Genomic DNA, 24,396 nt, shown 5'->3' with positions numbered 1-24,396 from the left:
GTCTGACTACTTATTAGTGATTGGTGCACTAAGTATTGTTGTGAACTTGTGACATCACAGCACTATGTATGTATATATGTATGTAGCATACATACATACTGTACATACATACATACTGTGGGGATTTTCTCTGGTAGACAGGTTAGCGGACGCAGTATAGAGGCAACCACAAAGTCTTTAACTTAAACAGTTCAGTGTTTTATTCACACATAAGGAAAAACAAAAAGTTACATTTTGCAATCTAGGGGTTTGTTCACACAATGAAAAGTCCACAGAACGAAAACCTTCACCTGGTTTGCAGTTTCTCCACCTGTGGTCCACAGCAGGCTCTAGGGGCCTGTTTCTCAGCATGCAGCTTCCAGGCCTTTTGCACGACACAAGTTTTTTAGATCCCGAAACACCCAGGGACTGACAGCGCTCCACTGTCAGAGAGGAGTAATCCACACCCAGCTGAGACTGCTGGCTAGGTTTGATATAGGCCAGTAAAGACCTGGCCTGCAGCGTGGGGAGCACCCAGCACTTTGGCTACTCCCAGTAAGAGTCGGCCCGGATCAGCTTAAAGCCATACTAAAATAGCCACGTGTCAACCAGCACTAGCTGCCGCTGACACTTGAAAATACTGGGTCTCCCACTAACGATCTTTATTATATATATAAGCTAACTATCTAATGTAATGACACAGGAAAGCAGAGAGCACAGCAATGACACTGCTGTCTTTCTCAGATCTGCAAAATACTTCATACAAGGACTGCTGGGGAGGTTCTTATATAGTAAGGGGTAGGCAACGTTCCTATTGGTTGCTAGGGATGTTGCTAAGCTCAGACAAAGACATTCCAGCCTTCTTATTGGCCCACAAGCAAGAAGGGAGGGTACTGATGGAAAAAAATATAGAATATTAAAAATTAAGAATATATATTACTATATTCTAAAAATTACCATTTAGCAATTCGAATATTCGCGCCCAACACTACTCTCCAGGTATAAAGGTATATAGCTAAGGTTTATAGTCTTAAAATTTCATAGAACTGCATTGCAATGAGAACCCCATGTAGAGATTTAATGTGTAATAACATTTTTTAATTGTATCATGCAAATGTTGATACAACATATTATTTATATGTTAGAATTTCACAGCTTGTGGTCTTGAATTAGACAGATATTTTTCAATAATTATGGAAAGCTGTGTTTATTAGGTCAATTCAGTATCTTGTCATGAATAAATGCATAGCATTTTATGGTCCATTACACATCAATAGCCGACAAAGAATATCTTTCATGAAAAGTACATAAAGGATTGTTTAGCAAGCACTGATCCTTCTACAGTATAATTTCAAAACCAGAAATTATTATATTTGTATTATAAAATAATGATACTAGCAGTTAGGGATGAGTGAATTTTTCAAAAATTCGATTTGGCCGGATCACAAAATTTTTCTGAAAAATTTGCTTCTATACGAATTTATTCACAAAGAATCGCATTAACAAACGGCTATTTCCTGGCTGCAGAGATCCTTTATAGTGGTGTAGAACACTGAGCCTTGCAGTCACACGCATAGGGAGTCTGCTTTGGTAGTGAAATATTACTGTGAGACCATATGACATGCAGATGACAGGCGTCGCTCTTAGAATCACTGCACACTTCACTTATTTGGGCAGTCACGGGGCCAAAACTGACCAAATAACTCAAGTATGAACTCAGCCATACAGGTCGATCTTAGTGCCAAGAAGAAGCGCACTCCTTTTACACCGTCGTCAGCAGATTCCACATAGATGTCTACAGAACCTGTTCTATTAAACGCTTATACAAGTAGAGCCCCCCGACAGAGTGGAGAGGGTGTCAGCAGAAAGTTTGTGTGGACGTCACTGATTATTTTTCCCTCCCACTGATCCATCAGAACAATAACCCCCCAAAAACTGATCCTGTCTGTTGAGCATCCGCCTTCACTCGGTCAGCAATCCATCAATATTGCTAATGCCCAAAAAAACAGGCATGGATCCATAACAGAGATGACACGTGAATGGAATATTTGCATGTCTTCTGTGTTTTGTACCCACTCCTGCTTTTGGCTACCAAATCACAAGCCAATTCTTTTTTTTTTTTTTTTATGGGGGAGAAAAAAAATAACATTTATTTCACAAACAGGACATTAGCACACAAAAAATACAACACAGAAGGGGCAAAACCACAAGATTTATAAGACAAACTGAAAAAAAAAAGTGCTTCATCAACAAGAATAGATTGACGACCACTATAAGGGTGACCACGATGGTAATGCATATTGATCATGAAATGTATGGGGTTATGGCTGATAACTGGAGGACAGTCCAGCAAACAAGTGGACTCAAGCTCATTCCTACACAATCACAGCTGGAAGGTAACTGGTCGGTACAGGCAACACCTGAAAATCTTCATAAATAAGCCTTAGTACGTGCAGGTCTCACAGCAACTGTAACAGAACAGTAAGAAGAGGTATTACATGTAGTAAGCACTACAGGGATCATGTCTAAGACATATAAGAAGTCCTGGAAATCCCAAACACTGTGGCCAAGGTCCAAGATGAGAGTTGTCCATGTGTTCAATACTGGACGTTATTAATGGCCAGTTCTGCGACGAATCCCAGCACTCAGATTAAGAAGTCCTTACTAAGGAACTTCACATTTCCTTCACAATGAGCTGATGCCACAGATGCCGTCACCTTGACAAGCTGGGTTGCTGATAAGTGGATTCTAAAGTGCCTGAAGAAATGCGAGTAAAGACATTGGAATAAATTGACCTCGTCCTTTGATTTATGAATATAATTCCATAAAGTCATGTAGTCCTCTGCGTGGATGGCATAAGAAATGTCCATGCGAGGTTCGACGGGCACAGAGAAAACAAGCTCTGTAGCCAACACTGATCCAGACATGTCTTACCCAGTCCACATCGCTGCTAGCCACATAAGGTCCTGAGAACTGATCCCCAGATTACCGAAACAACAGTAAATGTTTCTTTGGAACCACGTCCCTACGATAGCCGTGAGTGCCTCGGAGCCATTATAGAGGAAGAGCGGGAGGCAAGTTAATGTCTCTGGTAAAACCTCCAATAGATTGTCCTCTGTGTATGTCCAGCAGAACCAACCTGTCCATGCAATCCGGTCCTCTGTGCTTGCCTTGGTGAGTGGAGGCTTGGATGAAATCTATATGAGCACAGCCAGTGGATCTCTGTCCTTTCATTTGAGTCCAGGTAAACAGGAAAATTTGGCTTTTAGGTTCAGCTCTGAGCCTACGTCAATGGCAAGACCCTTCTGCTTCTCAACGGCTATATGGGCAGACAGGTGCTTGGAATACTCTTTCAGTCTGGTGTATGAGAAATTATACATCGGTGTCACGCTGTTAAGAGTACATTGTTTTTGAAGGAGCAAAGCAGCCTGTGCCGGATCAAGAGTTTCTTCCAAGGGGGTGCACTTCAGGATTTTTCTTTTAGACAAGCTTCGCAATGCAGACCGTCGATGTACAGAGGTCAAGCTTCCGGGAGGATACCTCGAGCTGTGAAAATGACTGCTCCTTCATGCCGATGACCTACTTCTGGGGGTTAACACCCCATCGGTAGGTGTTTGCATATCCTTCCGATAAATGATGTTCCCGTTTACTGACTGTAAACAGAGATTTTGACAGACAAATGTATCAAACTCTGCCGCCATCTTTCTAGGCGCCACGTCTCCAGTCCCCTGACGAGCCAGATTTATCAGCATCCAGTACATGAAGCAGTGGAATGATGTTGTTCATCCCATAGTCCTGGTGACTGACAAATAACGTGGCCTCCTCAAAGGGTCTGAGGAAACGGCACGCATGAGCTGCCACTGGCTGACATCGAAGTTACACAGGGGAGTACTCCTGTCCGCTTGGATCATGAAGACTTTCTCTTTTTGTATAGTCGGTCCAACATATTAGGGGGAATTCCAATGGGTGGAAACATCGCATATCAGCCTATGTTGGGGCATGCCGTTCTGCCGCTGCAGCTACAGCAGGGTGTACTTTGCGGTGTACGAGTGGCTATAGTGCATGCAAAGTTTCCTGGCCATTTTTAGGATGTCTTGCAGATGGGTGGAAGACTTCAGGAACCTCTTGACAACCAGATTGAATACGTGTGCCATGCAGGGCGCATGGCTCATCCCTCTTTGACGCAGCGCCAACAACAAGTTTTTCCCATTGTCAGTCACCATGGTTCCGATTTTGAGTCGCGAAGAAAGACAGGATTCGATTTCTTGATGAAGGACACGGAGCTGTTTCTCCCCTTTGTGACTCCATTCAACCAGGCAAACGAGGTGTAGAACAGCGCGTGTCACCGCCAGTTCTGTGAGAAGGTCTGGCAGATGTTCTTCTCTACCTCTTGTATGATGTTCTTTGTTTTGGTTTCACTTTCTCATCTCATTTCCTTCTGCCAGGTGTCACTTATTTAGACTAATTGTCTTCCTTTATAATCCCTCCCATATTGCCTCACTTTGCGGTTTATACTACTTCCTAGATGAAGTGTTCAATGCTGGAGGCTGCTTATGCTGTTTGCTCAGATAAGTCCTTTACTTTTCTTGCTGGCTTGATTCTAGGTGACCCTGACTCCATCTGTATTAAGTGCAGGGAGCCGGTGGTCGTGTCCCCTCACTATTATAGGGTTTTCAGGTGTCACACAGACTTAGGTACGTGGGCATGCAATCATCTATCATCAAGACCCTTGCATGTGCATAGCAGTCAGGGAGAGCTCTTAGGGTTTTATAGGGCTCACCTGTGCAAACTTCACCCATGACAATGCGACACCGACGTGCCCTGCACATGTGGTATGCTGGAGGGGCACTGTGAATTGTCCCTGCCATGGAGGCTGAGGACACGGTGGAGGATGAGGAGGTAGAGGCGTACGTTGTCGCAGGACCAATGGCGTGAGAACGTGGAGGTGGTAGCGGCGTTACCTGGCCAAGTTGCTGGTGTGGCTGGGCAGGAACTACATTTATCCAATGGACTGTAAAAGACATATATTGTCCTTGACCATAGTTACAGCTACCGATCGATTTTCCCAAAAAAAGGCTGTATCACAAACCAATTTCACCACTGAATGGCTAATCGACATAATTTGGTTCATACAGAAGGAGGTCTACAATCACCCATCATTTTTCTCCATAAAGGCTTTTTCACAAAAACATTTCACCAATGACAGTGAGAGGTTTCGTCTGGAAAAACAAGTATTTTCCTCCCAGCATGTGCTGCTAGGCTGATTTACAGCCAGGTCAGGTCAAATACCGGATCGGATTTTAAATGCCGGTCCGGGTTTTGGCAGCAACTGGCTGTCTGTAACGGGGTGCCGAAGGCGCCCTCGGTCTCCCATCAGCCGCAGACCTGCTGCTTAGCTTCGGGAGCAAGGATCTGTGTTTGACCTTGTTCCCAGGGCAGCTTTGCTAGCTGGGGGGCTCCCTGCTCCTAGGTCTGCCTTGAGCGCCGAGCTGATCACTCGGTACTCGACTGGTCGGTCTGTCGGTCATGTGATGCTGGCCACGTCACATGACCCTCACTCCCCTCTATAAATACAGGCAGCCTGCTGGCCACAGGTTGCCTGTTAATTTTAGGTATCTGGTGATTGATTTGTTCCTGCATACTTACCTGATCCTGTGTTCCCTGACGACTCTCTGCCTGCTCCTCCTGTACTGCGCATCTCTCCTGGTATCCTGACCCCGGCTTCCACCTGACTATTCTTTGCGGACTCCTGTTGTACTTCGTTTCTCTCCTGGTATTTTAACCTCGGCTTTTCCTGACTATTCTCTGCTCATTCCTTAGTACTGCGTAGCTCTCTAGGTATTGACCCGGTCCGTTCACGTTCCTATATTTGTCTTGTCTGTCTTCCCAGCACGTATCCTAAGTTAGGGACTGCTGTCTAGTTGTCCCCGGTCATTAGGACTTGCGAGGCAAGTAGGCAGGGCCAGGGGTGAGGGTGGAGCGCAGTGGTCACTATCCTCCCCCCTGTGTGTAGTGTACGTTACCGTCACACTGTCCTTAAATAGGCAGATGGGCTCAGAAGCCATGTCTCTGTGTTGTGATCTGGGAGCCGTGTGTCTGGATGAAGGCTTGCTACCTGTTTGGCGTGACAACAGGTTGGTGCTGCAATCAGCAAGGACTCTTTGAGGCAGAACTGCAGCATGGTGTGAATTACCACCAACATCGTAAGGTGACTTTTTGTTTGAATATGACTGCTTGTTTTGTCACTTGCCTAAAGTGTGAAGAAAACACTGTACTATTTGATCCAACAAACTTGTTGCCTCTATACTGCGTCCGCTAATCCTGTCTACAAGAGCGAGTCCCCACAATTGGTGGAGGATGTTGGCAAAAGCAGTGAAACTGGAGTGAACACCGATATTTTTGGATTTCAGGCACGGTTGTATGTCGTACATTAAACCAGCTGTATTGCAACCAGTGCCCCACGACAAAATGGAGGCTGTTGTGAAAGCCCTCATGGAGACAAACCTGCAGCAACGCAAGGCTAATAAGCAGCAGCAGGAAACTAACCAGTTGCTGCTACAACACGTGATGGCTTTGCAGACAGCAGGAGCAACCCCAAGCGCTCATGATGCCCGGAAAGCAGTCCGTGGCACAATTCCTAAGATGACCCCCGCAGACGACATCGAAACGTACCTGGCGATGTATGAGAAAGTAGCCATCAGGGAAAAGGTATACCATGACCAATGGACTGAGGTCCTCGCTCCATTCCTGGCATCCGATTCCCAGCGGGTGTATTTCAACTTGCCGGACGATCAAGCAGCCGACTACCAAAAAGTAAAAGGTAAGATTTTGGCAAGACTGGGGGTAAATGTGTTGGTCCGGGCCCAACGAGTACATCAGTGGGAGTTTAAGCCGTCTGAGCCTGGGAGGACCCAGTATTGTGACTTACTCCACCTCCTGCAAAAGTGACCACAGCCTGATGTGCTGAGTCCCCCGACTATGGCTACTTTCACACTCGCGTTTTGTGTGGATCCGTCATGGACTAACCTGTTAAGATAATACAACCGTCTGCATCCGTTCTGAACGGATTTGTTTGTATTATTAGCCAAGACGGATCCGTTTTCTATTGTGCCAGATTGTGTCAGTGAAAATGGATCCGTCCCCATTGACTTACATTGTGTGCCAGGATGGATCCGTTTGGCAGCTGAGCTCAGAAGCCATGTCTCTGTGTTGGGATCTTGGAGCCTTGTGTCTGGATGAAGGCTTGTTACCTGTTTGGTGTGACAACAGGTTGGTGCTGCTATCAGCAAGGACTCTTTGAGGCAGGACTGCCGCATGGTGTGAATTACCACCAACACCGTAAGGTGACTTTTTGTTTGAATATGACTGCTTGTTTTATCACTTGCCTAAAGTGTGAATAAAACACTGAACAGTTTGATCCAAAGAACTTGTTGTTGCCTCTATACTGCGTCCGCTAATCCTGTCTACCATAACGAGTCCCCACAATGGCTAATCGACGTAATTCGGTTCATACAGAAGAAAGTCTGTAATCTCACTTCAACACACAATGGCTAATAAGCCCTTTTTCTTTTTCCCCCGCTAAGGCACGCCAAAAAGAACATATCCGTAGAACGGCAAATATATATATTATTTTGCCACTAATACACGCCAAAAAGGGCTTTAGAACAGATAACTGCACCGCTGACCGGCAAATATATTTTTATTTTGCCACAATTACATGCCAAAAATGGCTTTAGAACATATAACTGCACAACTGAATGGCAAATAGGCCCTTATTTTTTTCCATTTATACACCCCACAGAAGGATTTACAACATATAACTGCACAGCTGAACGGCAAATATATATTTACTTTTGCCACTATTACACGGCAAATAGGGCTTTAGAAAATATAACTGCACCGCTGAATGGCAAATAGTCCCTTATTATTTCCTCCCCGATACACGCCACAGAAGGTTTTAGAACATATAACTGCATGGCTGAACGGCAAATATATTTAACTTTTTTATTTTATTTAACAACTTTATTAGTATACAAAGGAGTAAGAATACACAAATCAAAATTAGCATTTAGTTATAGTTAGCTTACTCCATTTTCTCCCCCAATCCCATTTTTACCCCCCACCCCCCTGCCCCCACCTGCGATGCGTCCACTGTCCTCCCTCCCCTCTCAAACAGAGTAGGGGGAAGGGAAGAGAGAAGAGTAGGACGAACGAAAAAAGAGAGAAAATTTTTTAAAAAGTAGCACATTGTTAAATTCAACATAAGAGCCCATCAGAACTTCCAACCTTCCCATATCTTAGTCCATTTTTCTAATCCGCCTCTGTGCTTGTACAGAATCCGTTCATAGTTTTTGATCTTATTAACCAGATTTATCCAGTTATTTACTTCTGGAGTATGGCGTGCAAACCAACTTCGACTGATCAGTAATCTGGCCAGTAGTAGTATTCTACCCAGTAGAATCTTTTGGTATTTATGGATAGTTAATGTGGACAGATCATTCAGTAAAAACAATTGTGGGTCAAGAGATATACATATTTTTAATCTGTGGGTAAGGAGATTTTTAATACCATTCCAATATGCTACAAGACCTGGGCAAAGCCACATCATGTGCAGATAGTCCACTCCTCCATTATCACAGAGAGGGCACTTGGAGGTATCTTTTAATCCACATTTGTTTAACCAAGTGGGAGTAACGTACAATCTATGGTAAATATTAAACTGTGTTAGAAAGTGATTAAAATTGTGAGAAAGTACATCTGGATTAGTAAAGATACCCCCCCACCCCACCAGCTTTATATTTGGACAGTCCATCTCCCAGGCCCTTTGTCCTGGTGATTGTGTCTCGGAAAAACATGACTTAATTAGTAGTTTATATATATTTGAAATCTTCCTTCCTAGTGATATCTTCCCTAACCATTCATTTAATGGAGACAAAGTATCTATTTCCAATAATAATTTATCATCCAAGCTAGAAAGTGCCGACCGAAGCTGGAAGTACCTAAATCATAAGAGGTTCTGTACACTATGTGATAGTTCCGCAAACGTTTTAATTTCTTTATTCTTAACAACCTGTGCCACATATAAAATCCCATTCTTTTGCCAGAATTGATCAGTTGCTATACCATCTAAGGTCTGTAAGTGCTTATTGTGCCAAAGAGGCGTGTATATAAGTGATCCCTTTACCCCCAACCATCCTCTAGTGATAGCCCACATTTCCAGAAGTGATTTTATAGTCTCTTTATAGCCCAACTCTTTATTAATCATTAGCCCGGATTCTAACAACGTAAATATATTGTTGTGCGTGGAGGCTCTTACTAGGCTGCTCAGAGATGTAATATTTGGCCATTCATTGCATGTCCATAACTGAGCTGCCATAAAGTAGCCTTTGAAGTATGGGAGATTTAGGCCCCCACACTCCAGAGGCTTATATAAATATTCTAGTTTGAGTCTCACTCGTTTTCTTCCCCAGACTAAGTCATTAATTATTCTTTCCAAAAGTTTAAAATATTTGTCCTCTATCCAAATGGGTAAATTTCTAAGAACATAGAGAAATTGAGGTAGAAATACCATCTTAACCAGCGAGACTCGATCAGCTCTGGATAAAGGGAGTCTCAACCAGATCCCTACTTTTGCCCTGTTTTTCGTTATCAATGGAATCAGATTGAGTTCTACAAGGTTTTCAACCTTGGGGGATATAGTCATGCCCAGATATTGAAAGGTGTCGACAACGTCTAGCTGAGTTAGAAGGGGCTGTTTTTGCGGCAGAGGATCTATTGGCATCAGGGTTGTCTTTAACCAATTTATATCTAGGCCTGATACCTCACCAAATAGTTTAACCAAACAAATAATTCTTGGAACATTTATTTCTGTATCATCTATAAAAAAAAGGACATCATCCGCATATAGGGAAATACGGTCTTCCTCTCTTAATGTTCCAAACCCTTTGATTTGAGAATCTTGCCTAATGGCCAACGCCAGGGGCTCAATATACATATCAAATAGAAGGGGAGATAATGGACAACCCTGGCGGGTACCTCTCTTTAGATCAAAACTGGTAGTGAGGCTCCCATTAAGACTCAACTTAGCTGTAGAGTGTCTATACAGAGATTTAATAATATTTATGATTCTCTCCCTGAAGCCCATCTTGGCCAGCACCTTCCAGAGGAATCACCACTCCACCCTGTCGAAGGCCTTAGAGGCATCTAAAGACAGGATGGAGCGAGCAGATCCCCCAGGAGCCTGTATGTTAGCAAATAGACGATGAAGATTATGGTGCGTGCCCTTATTTGGAATAAAGCCGTTTTGATCTGGATGGACAATGGAGGAGATGACCCCAGAAAGTCTTGACGCCAAAATCCTTGCAAGGAGTTTTACATCGGTGTTCAGCAATGAGATCGGTCTATAAGATCTCATATCTGTGGGGTCCTTACCTTTTTTCGGAATTAGAATTATTACACCTTCCATTATTGAGCCAGGCAAGTTCCCTTCTGCCACCCATCCAGCAAAGACCTCCAGGAGTTTAGGGAAAATAACCTCCCTATATATATTTTACTTTTGCCACCAATACACGGCAAAAAGGGCTTTAGAACATATAACTGCACCGCTGAACGGCAAATATATTTTACTTTTGGCACTAATACATGGCAAAAAGGGCTTTAGAACATATAACTGCACAGCTGAACGGAAAATATCTATTTACTTTTGCCACTAATACATGACAAAAAGGGCTTTAGAACATATAACTGCACCGCTGAACGGCAAATATATTTTTATTTTGCCAATAATACATGACAAAAAGTGCTGTAATTTTTGCACTTCACCACACAACGGCTAATAAGCCCTTTTCTATCCACTAATACAAGCCAAAAAATGCTTTAGAACATATAACTACACTGCACAAGGGCAAATAAAAGGTAGAAATATTTCCTTGTAATAAACCCTTTTAATACCTGTATCAAACAGCACTTGCACCCCAATAACTGTTTGCTGGAATTACAGAGCTGTATAATGGCAATTTGGATCCCCAGTCAGTGCAGAAAGGTGTAATAGGATTGTTCCTATTACCCAGGCTGTAACCTGCCCTACTGAACCCTGTTCAACCTAAATACCATGGAATGATTCCTCGCTTTCCTTTCCCTACACCTTGAATAATCTTTCCCTGAACTTGTAAATCGTTTTTTTAGCACAATGAAGTCTTTCCTAGCACTGTCCCTAGCGCCTGCTGACGTCTCTCGTGCACTAAGTACACTGGAAAATGGCAGAATCGAAAATGGCTGAGGCTATTTATAGGGCTGTGATATCACAAGGCTGGCTGGCTGTTGATTGGCTGCAAGCAAGGCATTATGGGTGATCCTGCCTTCCCAGAGTTCATTGCTCCATGTCCTCACACATGCAGCAGCCATTTTAGGAAAAAATTTGATTCGTTACCACGAATCGTGAGGAAATTCGGATTCAGTGCAAATCAATTTTTTCCTGAGTAATTCCACTTCGTCAACTTTGATTAGCTCATCTGTACTAGCAGTGTGAATAAAATTCTCTAATAAATGCTGTCCTTTTGTTATCTTAAAAAATGTGAACTACAAAAATGTTCCAGGTCAGGTAAAAAAAAATACCATGGTGAAAAACAGAAAAACATAAAGTGATGTCAAATAAATGAACAGCTCATATTCCAGACAAGGTTTGAAAGAATAAAAAAAAAAATTCTTCAACATATTTACAAGAACATGGCCATTTTATTAAATCTTTTCTGGGTTTATTGCAAATTTATTTTCAATAATAATTATATGGTATTAAGATAAAATTATTTCTATTTTTAACAAGAGTTTTTATTAAATAGTTATCCAATAATTTTAAAACAGTTTTTTTTAATTCACTTAACTAGAGGACTTTCTTTTCTCTGTCTAGGCAGAACCTCATCAAGCACCTGCATCTCCCACAAGTGCATTGCAAATAGATCATTAAACTCTTCCCTACATAGAAAATGTTCCCTCTCATATATCCCCATATGATATGTAATGTCCCCACTATTTCCTTCTCCAGCAATATATAGCTATATACTTTTAAGAATATAGGGAAAGTAAGCATGACTGAATATAAGATGTCTAGTCAGCTTCACCTGCTTCTCCACTATGCCAGAAACTAATAGTAGGTAAGAAACAAAGAAGCTGCTGAGAATGTTCGTCTACCTCTGAATGCAGGAGGTGGACTAACATGATAAATAGCAGGGGGCGCTACCGAGTAAGAATATGTAATATACATAAAAACCTCACAATATTTTTATTGCATGTACTGTACGGTATATTGCAAAAATATTCAATATGCAATGCCCTATTTACTGCACAGGAATACATTCTGTGCGATAACCCCTTTGTACATTTTCAAGAAAAATATTAGATTACATTGGCCTGCCTCTGGATTGGGAGCTGAACCCTTACATTGTATTGCTTTCACATTCCCATTAAAGAGCAATCTAAAATTGTTTGCTTTTTTCTTGCAAAATGTATATTTTGCTTTTTATTTAAAGAGAACTCACCATTGATATTTCATATAGTTTAAAAGCATTGCATTATTTAAAGAAAGAGGGTCTGGCACCCAGCATCACCCTGATCACCTCATCACAACTTACCAAACACAGCACTGTACATTAAACAGCGTACAGCGCTGGGCTTGGGACTGAACTGCATCTATGCCATTTCACCAATCTACGGTAACGTCACTGGCCTAGGAAGAAGTCTTCCTGAAGAGGCCTACTGAGCACCATGGTCTCTTCAAACAGCTGACTGGCGGGGGCTCGGATGGGAGCCAGACCTCCAATGATCAGATATTGATGACTAGGGATGGGTTCCATGAAAGTCAAAGTTCAGGTTCAGGACCCGAATGCGACCTTGAATATGTTACGTGTTATGGCACCCTCAAAGTACAGCTTAGAAAAAATGGACATAGACTGCTGACTTTGATGCCACCACTGTGGTGCACACCACAAGGTAATCTGGTGTGGAGCAGAAGCAGGTTGAAGAGGAAAGTCTTTCCATAAAAATAGGCATTTGAGATACGAAGACGGGTCTAGAAAGGTGCCTCCTGGCAACTAAGAGAGTAGAGCATGAGATATGCAGAGCTGACTAAGTGGATGTCTGGGAGTAATCACCTTGATGGTGAAACAATGGCAACTAACAGGACCAACAGACTGTAACTAATAACTATACTTGCGTTAAAGGTCCTGGAAGGGCTTCAGAGAAGCTACACTACCCGCTAAAATAGATTGCTGTTGTCCCTGAGCTGCCTCATTCAGATGCGATTAAACATTTGATCAAACATAGCAATTTTATTAACTACCTATACTTACAAAAATCGAAATTCCAAATTGTGAGAAATTTTTATCCCCACCCTGTTGTGTCTGAAATGTCCATGGAAGAACCCTGTTACTGCAAATTAATATAAATTCCTTTCCTTTTGTAGGAAGATATGAGAAGGGGGCTAAATAACTCTTTTGCTTAGATATAGGCTACATGGACATGACCATATCCGTTTTGCGGTCTGCAAACCACAGATATCTAAATACAGGCACCTTCAATGCGCAACCCGCATTTTTCTCAGTTACATTAATAGACATAGGCATGTTCTATAATTTTCATGATAGGCATATAGATGCAGACAGCACATGGATGAAATCAGTGTGCTGTCTATTTTAATGTTTTTTGGGGACCTCTAGAAATGAATGGGTCTGTGTGCTATCTGCAAAAAAATGCAGATCAGATGTGGATCAAAAATGCATTTTTGTGCACTTCTGAGAAAAAAAAACAACAATTCAAAGTTTACATCTTCATGTTCAGCAATACAAACACTCCACATTTATATTGTGCTTGACTAAATGCATTATATTTAGCCTGGTGCCTGCTAACCATAGCCCACTCACAATATTCTGGCCATAAATTTTTCTAAATAGCCCACACAAAAGCTGTATACAGTACCGACCTCGGCAAACTGGCCAACTTACCAACGTCACATTCTGGGAACTCTGCCAGTATGAACGTTGATATATTTTATTATTAAAACTTGTAGGATTATATGTCAAACAGAGAGGAAAAAAATAAAGTCTGAAAGAAGAAAAATAATACATTACGATAGTGAGGCCTGAAAATTATAAAAAGAACAAATCTCAGCAAAACCACCGAGCACAGTCCCCAGTTACGATTGATGTTTTGTTGTACTAATAACATAACCCGATGAGTAAATGGCTTTCTAAATAGGAATGGATTAGGCCCTGCACTTACATGTCAGGAGCCTTTATACATAATATATACTCTTCGTTGTAATCATATTGATGCCTGAGGTTGCCGAGTCTGTGTGTAGGGGATCAGCTTTAAACGTGCTGAGCTAATGCGTATTCAATGTGATATTTTATCGCCACCAGTACTCCTCATTCGTTTCCAGTCTCATAAAACCTCTCATTCTGTGTTCCTGTCTCATCTAGATATGCACACGATTAAGTCTTGTTTCGGGCTTTGTACAGCACCTAGCAGATATCAAATTGCCTACTTTGTCCAGTAAATTAATTTCAGCTGTTAGTACAATACACAACAGCTTATTTATTTTTTCACTACATGTGGAAATGATGTATAACTTGTAATTATAGGACTCTGCCATTTTTTACCTTAAAGGGGTTCTAAAATAATTTAGAAAATTAAAATACTTAAATATTACCGTATTTTTCACCTTATAAGACGCACTCCCCCCAACCCCCCAAATTGGGGGAAAAATGCCCCTCCATCTTATGGGGCGAATACTAATGAGCGCTTCCATTATACAAAGTATTTCTTTATACAAAGTATTTCATTATCTTATCTTCTCCAGCTTCTGAATTCAAGCCACCAACAAATATTTTCTGTATTGGATCTTTTTTCATTGTCATTGCCTTTTTAGGGTTAATCAGCCTCCCATCCAATCTGTGTTCTTTTTGTTCCAGAACCATGTCAACACTTAAAGCATCTTTACAAAAAATGAATCCAAAACCTCTAGATCTTCCTGTATTAGAGTCCATCTTGACCGCACAATCCGATAAGAATAATCTTTCAAGTCTCTTGCTTGTGTCTCAGCTGAGACCTCCAACAAACATTTTTGCTGCTTGATTTATACTGGGAGAAATATCAGGTACGCACCCTGCGTCCTCCGCGGCTTTGATTTCATTGATCTGCACACCCTTGGAGCCATTTTCGCCTACCGGCGTCACGGACTGTTTAGCGTCGGCAGAGTCACCCTGTGCAGTCTCATGGCCATTTTCTGAGGTTTCCATGTACTGTTGCTCAGTCTCTGACATTTTCTATCACTCGAGCAATGGGATCACATCTTAAAACAGTCATGGTGCGTGCAGACTCAGCCTCCTCGTTTCCTGGCTGTTAAAAAAGCCGCCTCTCACCCTGCCACAACCGTTCACCTTCCCCCAAAATGGTTTCTTGCACTGGGATAATTGTAAGTTGCCATGTCACAATTGAAGATCCCCTGATGCACCCCTAGAGTATAAACTCCCAAAAAGTGACCCCATTTTGTTAAATACGGGATAAGGTGGCAGTTTTGTTTGGTACTATTTTAGGGTACATATGATTTTTGGTTCCTCTAGATTACACTTTTTCTGAGGCAAGATAACAAAAAATAACTGTTTTGGCACTTTTTATTTTTTGTTTTTTACAATGTTTTTCTGACAGGCTAGATCATGTGCTATTTTTATAGAGCAGGTTGTTGCGGACGCGACAATATCAAATATAACTACTTTGACACAATCAATATGACTACTTTGACAATACCAAATATGACTACTATGACATGATCTCAGTGAGGTCGTGAAAACTCAGATCCGATGGTATAGTCTAACCCCCAGGTATTCCCATGTTGACGGGGACGCTTGTCGGGGAGGAGTATGCCAAAGTGGAACAACTGTACAGATTTAAAAAAAAAAAAGAATATTCTAAAAACTAATATTATCGATATAGTAGAAAAAGAAAAGAAAAAAGCAGCACACATTAAACGCGGGTGCAATTCCGTGTGGGGGCCTGTGACCAAGGTCCCAAAGCATAAAGAAGAAAAAAAAGAAAAGGCAGCACGCATGTGTTGCCTTTTTTCTTCTTTATATTCGATATAGTGCTATTTATTAGTTTTTAGAAAATTAGAAATATTCTAAAACAAGAATATATAGCAATATAACGAATCTTCGAAAAAACTAATGTAGAGCAATTTAGCTAATATAGTGCTATAATCTTCTTTGTCTAATAGATGTAATTTTTTTCTCATCTGAAGTCCAGATTGGAAAAAAATTCCGACTATTAAAAAAAAAGATTATAGAACTATATTAGCTAAATTGCTCAATATTCGTATTTTTTGCAAATATTCGCTATATCGCTATACTGTATATTCTAATAGCACTATAGTAGCTATATTGCTCTATATATTTGTTTTTTTTTTAATATTCGTAGTTTTTTTCCCATCTGAAGTCATGATTCCTCCCTGCTTAAGTTACTTAAGCATGGAGGAATCATGACTTCAGATAGAAAAAAATGATGACTATTCTAAAAAACAAATAGCACTATATTCTATAGTGCTACATATTCGTTTTTGACCCACGCCTGTATTGATCGCGTAATATTCGCATATTATGTGATCATTACGTTGCCGATTTTTGCGAGTAAAAAAAGTTGAATTTGCGAATATTCGACGAATATTCTACAAAATATTAGCGAATTTGAATATGACCCCTGCCGCTCATAACTAGTGATGAGCACGGCATCTGAGGAGTACAATGACGGGGAGCGGCGCAATCGCCGTTCCTTGGCATTGCACCCACTACTTACAAAGAAATGAATTTTTTTTTGTAAAATACAACTAAGCAATCGAATAGAATTTTCCCATTTTTGGCTCATCTCTAGTAGCAACAAAAAAACTAAAATTGAAAACAAAAACTTAAAACAAAAATTGACTCTAGCATATAACATATGGTGAGTTCTAGTTATTATCTGGAGGTCTTTTTCTTCAGTGTCTGAAGAAGGTCATGTGTTTGACCAAAAATGCTCACGTTTGTACCTCTTCTGAGGATTGTGTAAATAAACACAATCTCATCGGGCTGGCAGGTTTTATTATTATATGACATGGATTATGATCCTACTTGTGCACCTATACAATATTAGGCTACTTTCATACTGGCGTTTTGGTTTCCGTTTGTGAGATCCGTTCAGGGCTCTCACAAGCAGTCCAAAACGGATCAGTTTTGCCCTTAAGGCATTCTGAATGGATAACGATCCGCTCAGAATGCATCAGTTTGGCTCCGTTCCACCTCCATTCCGCTTTGGAGGCGGACACCAAAACGCTGCTTGTAGCGTTTTGGTGTCCGTCTGATGAAACTGAGCCAAACGGCTCCGTCCTGACACACAATGTAAGTCAATGGGGACAGATACGTTTTCACTGACACAATAGAAAACGGATCCGTCCCCCATTGACTTTCAATGGTGCTCATTTTGGCTATGTTAAAGATAATACAAACGGATCCGTTCTGAACGGATGCATGCAGTTGTATTATCTGAACGGATGCGTTTGTGCAGATCCATGACGGATCCGCACCAAACGCGAGTGTGAAAGTAGCCTTAAATTGCCACATAACCTTCATTCTACAAATCATCACAAGCTGTACACAGGCGATACCTTTACTAAAGATTAAGAGGAAATTTCTTAAAAAAATATGATCAACTAGGGAAAAATTTGATCAAATAAAAATAAATAAAGAATAACAGGTAACACTACTTAATTTTTACACACTTTATAATATATTCAATTTATTTCCAGATTTGGATGAGTATTGTGGCCTTTATGAATGCAGTTCTTACTCATGCTAGATGCTATAACTATTCTTGATGACTGCTCGTGATCAGGAATAAATTACAAAGTTAGAGGTTTTTTAATGTGGCCCTTTCAATGAGCATTATCTGCTGTACCTGGGGAACACCTTAAAGAGCAAACACACTTTCACAAAACATTTGACATATGAAAGTGACATGTCAGAAATTTTAAACGGTGGAGGTCGAGGTGCTGAGAAAAAGCTCAGAGAACGTTTATGAGGTAAATAGGTAGGAATGGTGAGAACCTGGTCATCAACTCCATTTCCAGTTGGGACTACTTTGCCTGAAAGTTGAGATTATATTTCGTATAGCGTTCTAAAAATTTATTAAATCCAAGAATTCTTAAAAATACAGCAGCCTGACATTATGGATTCTACAACATATTTATTTACCATGATTTCATCAGTGAATAATTGAGTAAAAATTTAGGCAAAAAAAACGATTCTTACCATAAATTCCTGTAGAAATGCAGGGAAAAGCCTGAAATGTGAGCAAAAAGATTTATTTAGCTTATGAATGACATTGACAACCTGGAAAATAGCAATATGAAAAATTCATATCAAGTTTAAATTTAAGCAAAGTTAAAAAATTCACCTTTTGGGCAGACTTATCGAGCTCTAATTGCACCCAAAGTTTAATATACAGTACCTAGACAGTGCTGGTTTGGATATACCCTCTGTCTTCTACTAGGCTACAACTGAACCCTGAGCTGGACATGGCTATGGAGCAACACTGACATGAGCTACTCGAGCATCTGAAGTGGAGATCCTACAATTGTGTTACCCGATGACACTATGGTTCAAAGACAACAGTTTTTTTTTTGTAAACTATATTAGAAGTGTCATTATCATAAATATTAAATCTATTATATGTACTGTATATACATCATATGATAAAATAAACTCCAGCGAGAATTGCTTGGTTGTTGTTGGTATTTTATTGTATTGCGGCAAATAACACTTGGTGTGACGTTTCGGCACAAATGCCTTTTTCAAACTGTGTAAGTACAGAAAATTATAGAAAATTACAATCAGTGATTACCAACAACATGGCAAAAAATAACATGATTGTGGTAGTACATATAAATATATTAATGCATATAGATGAATGTACACGTGATAAATATCAAAAAGGAGGAGGAAAGTCTCAGGATCTTGTCAAGAGGTCCAGATGTGGACTGAAGAACGACACCTTGAGGAGCATAGTTGAGGAAAACAGTATGTCATATGCCACAGATATATAGTTTTAGATCATGTAATATAGACGGAATTGAGGAGCTGTAACAGAGATCCACAGATATATAGGGGATAGAGACATTGGAGTTAAATTCATAGACGATGTGCATAGGAACCCACTATAGCAAAATAATTCATCGAAAAATTGAGTTCATAGGAATGGTACATAAAGAGAAATCCATAGGCAAAGTTCAAAGGACAAAGTTTAACGGACAGGTATAGGGAATATGTCCTTGCATGCAGGAATCAAGATAGTCCTAATGAGTATATAGAGAGGATCCATAGATAGTACAGGGGAGCATCAGATTGGTATAGCATGAATAGTACAGGAAGTCATCTGGTTGTAACAGCATAATCAGTCTATTAAATGAGCACAGTGAGACCAGGGGTCTGACACTTACCACACGCCGCTAAGGAGGAGGGAGCCAGGTAATGCTGCGCTGAAAAGAAGATGTAGCATGCAACTGCATGTAGTTGGTATGAGCGCACCCATAGTGTGTTTGATGTGTTGCTTAAATCCTCCAGATGGGCGCGAATCGCACTACCGGTATCGCGAAACCGGAAGTGGTATTGCGAAACCGGAAGTGGTGCGTTCCACCTTGCGTTTCACAGGCAGGAAGTGACATGGATATGTTTGAATCGCATACAGGAAATGCGTTCCAAATGCGTTCCACCCACAGGAAATGGGTGATAGGAACGCTGAGAGATGTATACAGAGTTTACAGAGGAGATGGGGGAGGGAAAATGAACGATCAGTGCATGTATAATATCCAAAACTCTATAGGAATAAACTATATATGTTATAGCCTCTACGGGTATATACTGTATCATACACTTATTAAAGATATCATGGACTATATAAGGTATACTATGAGAAAATACATACTACCAGGATGAGATGGAAAAGGATACAGATCTCCATAGGTGATGTAGTTAGGATACCTATAAAGTAAATTGGAATATTATAAGCTGGAATAGACTAGATGAAAAGACAAATATAACTATATATACGTGGTGACCTAACGGTATTGGTGGAATCTAGTATTGATGGATATGTGGATGTAGTGGATACGTGTGTCTACTGGATGATGGGGGTGCAATGGTGTACGGAAGAGAGGAATGGATTGGAAAATAGATATAATTTACATGAAACTCTGAACTTCATAATCCCTGTTTAAACCTTTAGGTTCTAGACAATCCAGTGTATGTATCCAGAAGGATTCTCGTTTTTTCAGTTGTGTAATGCGGTCATATCCACGTCTATGTGAGGGGATATGTTCGATGACATGAAATCTGAGTTGTGAGATGTTATGGCCTGCCTGGTGAAAATGAAATGGAACTGGAAGTAAAAGATTCTGGCGTCTGATAGATGACTTGTGCTGACATATACGGTCTCTCACTTTCTGTGTGGTTTCTCCAATGTAAATTTTGCCACATGGACATTTTAACAGATATATGACGAATGAAGAGTCGCATGTAAAGAAATCTTTGATAAAAAAATTGGTGTCCGGATTGGGGATGGTAAAAGTGAGAGCCTTTGAGGATGTTTGAACATTGGAAACAGTGGAGGCATGGAAAGGTGCCAAATTTGGGTGTGCCTAGGAATCTTTGTTTCGGAATATTGAGTAGTGGGCCAATATCTGCTTTTACTAGATGGTCTCTGAGATTTTTGGGTCTACGATTGCACGCCAGAATGGGGTTAGTAAACTCTTGTATCTTGGGAAATGCTTTTTGTAGTAAGGGCCAATGGTTACGGATACTGTTCAGAACTTTGTTGATACTGGGATGGTATGTATGTACGAATGGAATGCGGGTTAGGGTAGTCTTGGCGGTAGTGTTAGTGGGTTTGGGTGTTGGGTGACTTGTGTCTTCAAGAGTATGTTCAGGGTAGCCACGTTCCCTGAATTGGTCTCTCATTTCCCCCAGTCGAATTTCACGCTGTGAGCTATTGGACACAATTCTCTTAAGACGAGAATATTGAGAGTTGGGGAGAGATTTTTTTGTATTCATGGAGTGGAAACTGGTGTAATGTAGGAGGTTATTGCGATCTGTTGGTTTTTTATAGAGGTCGGTACTTAGTGTGCCTGTTGGTGTGATGATGACTGTAGTGTCCAGAAAACTGATGCTAGAAGTGTCGGAGTGGATGGTGAATTGAAGTTCTGGGTAAATGCTGTTCAAGAAACTGTGAAATTCGTTGAGGGACTCGACGGGGCCCACCCATATGCAAAAAATGTTGTCAATGTAGCGTTTCTATATGCGTGCATGGTCAATAAAATGAGGATTGGGGTAAATGTGTGTCTCTTCGAATTCAGCCATGTAACAGTTTGCATATGGGGGGGCCACGTTAGACCCCATGGCGGTCCCTTGGCACTGTAGATAAAATGTATCTTCAAAAAGAAAGAAATTATTGGTCAAAACCAATTCCAGAATATCCATGTAAAAGGAGATAGTGTCAGAATTAGAGACATTGGCTTGGAGGCAGTTAGAAACTGCCTGAAGACCCTTTTGATGTTTGATGGAGGTATAAAGGCTAGTCACATCCCATGTGACTAAAATGCTGTTGGGTGGTAACGGTGGGAGTTTGTGAATAAGGTTCAGGAATTCGGAGGTGTCTAGAATGAATGATCTCGTTTTTTTGATCAGTGGTGTAAGTGATTTTTCAAGGAGGATGGATAGTGGAGACAGGAGTGAACTGGTGGATGCAACAATGGGACGGCCAGGGGGACGGTGTAGATTTTTGTGAATTTTGGGTAAAGTATAAAGAACAGGTATGACTGGATTGTTATTAGTGAGAAAGGTGAGGGTGGCATTGTCAATACAGGGAGTGCAGAATTATTAGGCAAGTTGTATTTTTGAGGATTAATTTTATTATTGAACAACAACCATGTTCTCAATGAACCCAAAAAACTCATTAATATCAAAGCTGAATATTTTTTGAAGTAGTTTTTAGTTTGTTTTTAGTTTTAGCTATTTTAGGGGGATATCTGTGTGTGCAGGTGACTATTACTGTGCATAATTATTAGGCAACTTAACAAAAAACAAATATATACCCATTTCAATTATTTATTTTTACCAGTGAAACCAATATAACATCTCAACATTCACAAATATACATTTCTGACATTCAAAAACAAAACAAAAACAAATCAGTGACCAATATAGCCACCTTTCTTTGCAAGGACACTCAAAAGCCTGCCATCCATGGATTCTGTCAGTGTTTTGATCTGTTCACCATCAACATTGCGTGCAGCAGCAACCACAGCCTCCCAGACACTGTTCAGAGAGGTGTACTGTTTTCCCTCCTTGTAAATCTCACATTTGATGATGGACCACAGGTTCTCAATGGGGTTCAGATCAGGTGAACAAGGAGGCCATGTCATTAGATTTTCTTCTTTTATACTTTTTCTTGCCAGCCACGCTGTGGAGTACTTGGACGCGTGTGATGGAGCATTGTCCTGCATGAAAATCATGTTTTTCTTGAAGGATGCAGACTTCTTCCTGTACAACTGCTTGAAGAAGGTGTCTTCCAGAAACTGGCAGTAGGACTGGGAGTTGAGCTTGACTCCATCCTCAACCCGAAAAGGCCCCACAAGCTCATCTTTGATGATACCAGCCCAAACCAGTACTCCACCTCCACCTTGCTGGCGTCTGAGTCGGACTGGAGCTCTCTGCCCTTTACCAATCCAGCCACGGGCCCATCCATCTGGTCCATCAAGACTCACTCTCATTTCATCAGTCCATAAAACCTTAGAAAAATCAGTCTTGAGATATTTCTTGGCCCAGTCTTGACGTTTCAGCTTGTGTGTCTTGTTCAGTGGTGGTCGTCTTTCAGCCTTTCTTACCTTGGCCATGTCTCTGAGTATTGCACACCTTGTGCTTTTGGGCACTCCAGTGATGTTGCAGCTCTGAAATATGGCCAAACTGGTGGCAAGTGGCATCTTGGCAGCTGCACGCTTGACTTTTCTCAGTTCATGGGCAGTTATTTTGCGCCTTGGTTTTTCCACACACTTCTTGCGACCCTGTTGACTATTTTGAATGAAACGCTTGATTGTTCGATGATCACGCTTCAGAAGCTTTGCAATTTTAAGAGTGCTGCATCCCTCTGCAAGATATCTCACTATTTTTGACTTTTCTGAGCCTGTCAAGTCCTTCTTTTGACCCATTTTGCCAAAGGAAAGGAAGTTGCCTAATAATTATGCACACCTAATATAGGGTGTTGATGTCATTAGACCACACCCCTTCTCATTACAGAGACGCACATCACCAAATATGCTTAATTGGTAGTAGGCTTTCAAGCCTATACAGCTTGGAGTAAGACAACATGCATAAAGAGGATGATGTGGTCAAAATACTCATTTGCCTAATAATTCTGCACGCAGTGTAATGTTCAACGAATGGTAGTGAGTGACGACTTTCTGGATTTTTTCTCTGATTGTGTGTGTGGGATCAGAGCTCAATTTTTTATATATTGTGTCATCTTGCAATTGGCGATAGATTTCAGCCTTGTAGTCGGTCTTATCCAGGAGGACAACTGCTCCCCCTTTGTCTGCTGGTTTTATTATAATATTTTTCTGTTTGCGGAGGGAGGTAAGTGCCTGTCGTTGTGTTGCCTCTAAGTTATTTTGAAATTTGTATTTGCCTCTAGAAAGATCTTGCCTAAATTGGGTGACATCTTTTTTGACAAGTGAAATAAATGTTTCTATAGCAGGTTTATTCTTAGGTGGCATGTAATGGCTCTTGTTCCTTAGTCCCAGGCTGCTGATAGAAACCTGTGGGCTAGGAGAACAGGAGGTACTCCGGGTAGGACATTCTTGTTCAGCAAAATGTGCCTTAAGGCGAATGTTCCTAAAGAGTCTGCAGAGGTCTAGGTCCAATTGGAAGGAGTCCACTTGAACCGACGGGCAGTATGATAGGCCTTTTTCGAGAAGGGCCATCTCGGCTGGTCCCAGTGTGTATGATGACATATTTACCACTAGTGATGATACCTGTAATCTTGTAGTGATGGATCCACATGCTGCGGTGGCTGGTCCTGTGCGATTCGTTCGTTGTCCTCTTTGGGAGCGTTGAATCTGTGTTTCTGGTTGGTTGTGTGAGTCGCTATTGGCACTTGAGTGGGACGAGTCTCTTGATTGTGATCGATATCTTGGTCTGTAGGTGGATGGACGGTTGTAGTCAGGCCATTTGTACACTCTATTCATTCTATAATCCTCGGTGTCACGGAGGAATTTATTCCGTTTTGTGTTCTCTATCTCTTTTCTGTGGCTTTGAAGTGTGGATTCAATTTTTGCTTGTAGTTGGCAAAGTT

General features: G+C 41.1%; 2 protein-coding genes and 1 pseudogene across 3 annotated transcripts in view; all 3 read right to left on the bottom strand.

Moving 5' to 3' along the window:
* MACROD2 (mono-ADP ribosylhydrolase 2) overlaps positions 1-24,396 on the bottom strand; it is a 2,731,696-nt gene that overhangs the window by 865,928 nt on the left and 1,841,372 nt on the right. For both annotated transcript variants that reach the window (XM_040429978.1, XM_040429979.1), the window contains exon 7: positions 18,306-18,336. In XM_040429978.1, the coding sequence (XP_040285912.1) occupies positions 18,306-18,336 (31 nt within the window). The remainder of the gene's footprint in view (positions 1-18,305; positions 18,337-24,396) is intronic.
* On the bottom strand, positions 2,577-3,599 carry LOC120999108 (annotated as a pseudogene).
* On the bottom strand, positions 14,796-15,293 carry LOC120997444 (heterogeneous nuclear ribonucleoprotein A/B-like). The gene is given in 1 exon segment (XM_040427523.1): positions 14,796-15,293. A coding segment is annotated over 1 exon segment (498 nt).

This window comes from Bufo bufo, chromosome 4, assembly GCF_905171765.1.
Source record: "Bufo bufo chromosome 4, aBufBuf1.1, whole genome shotgun sequence".
In the NCBI taxonomy this organism is placed as follows: domain Eukaryota; kingdom Metazoa; phylum Chordata; class Amphibia; order Anura; family Bufonidae; genus Bufo; species Bufo bufo.
Note: the sequence above shows the minus strand (reverse complement) of the source record. Positions and strands in the feature narration are given on the sequence as shown.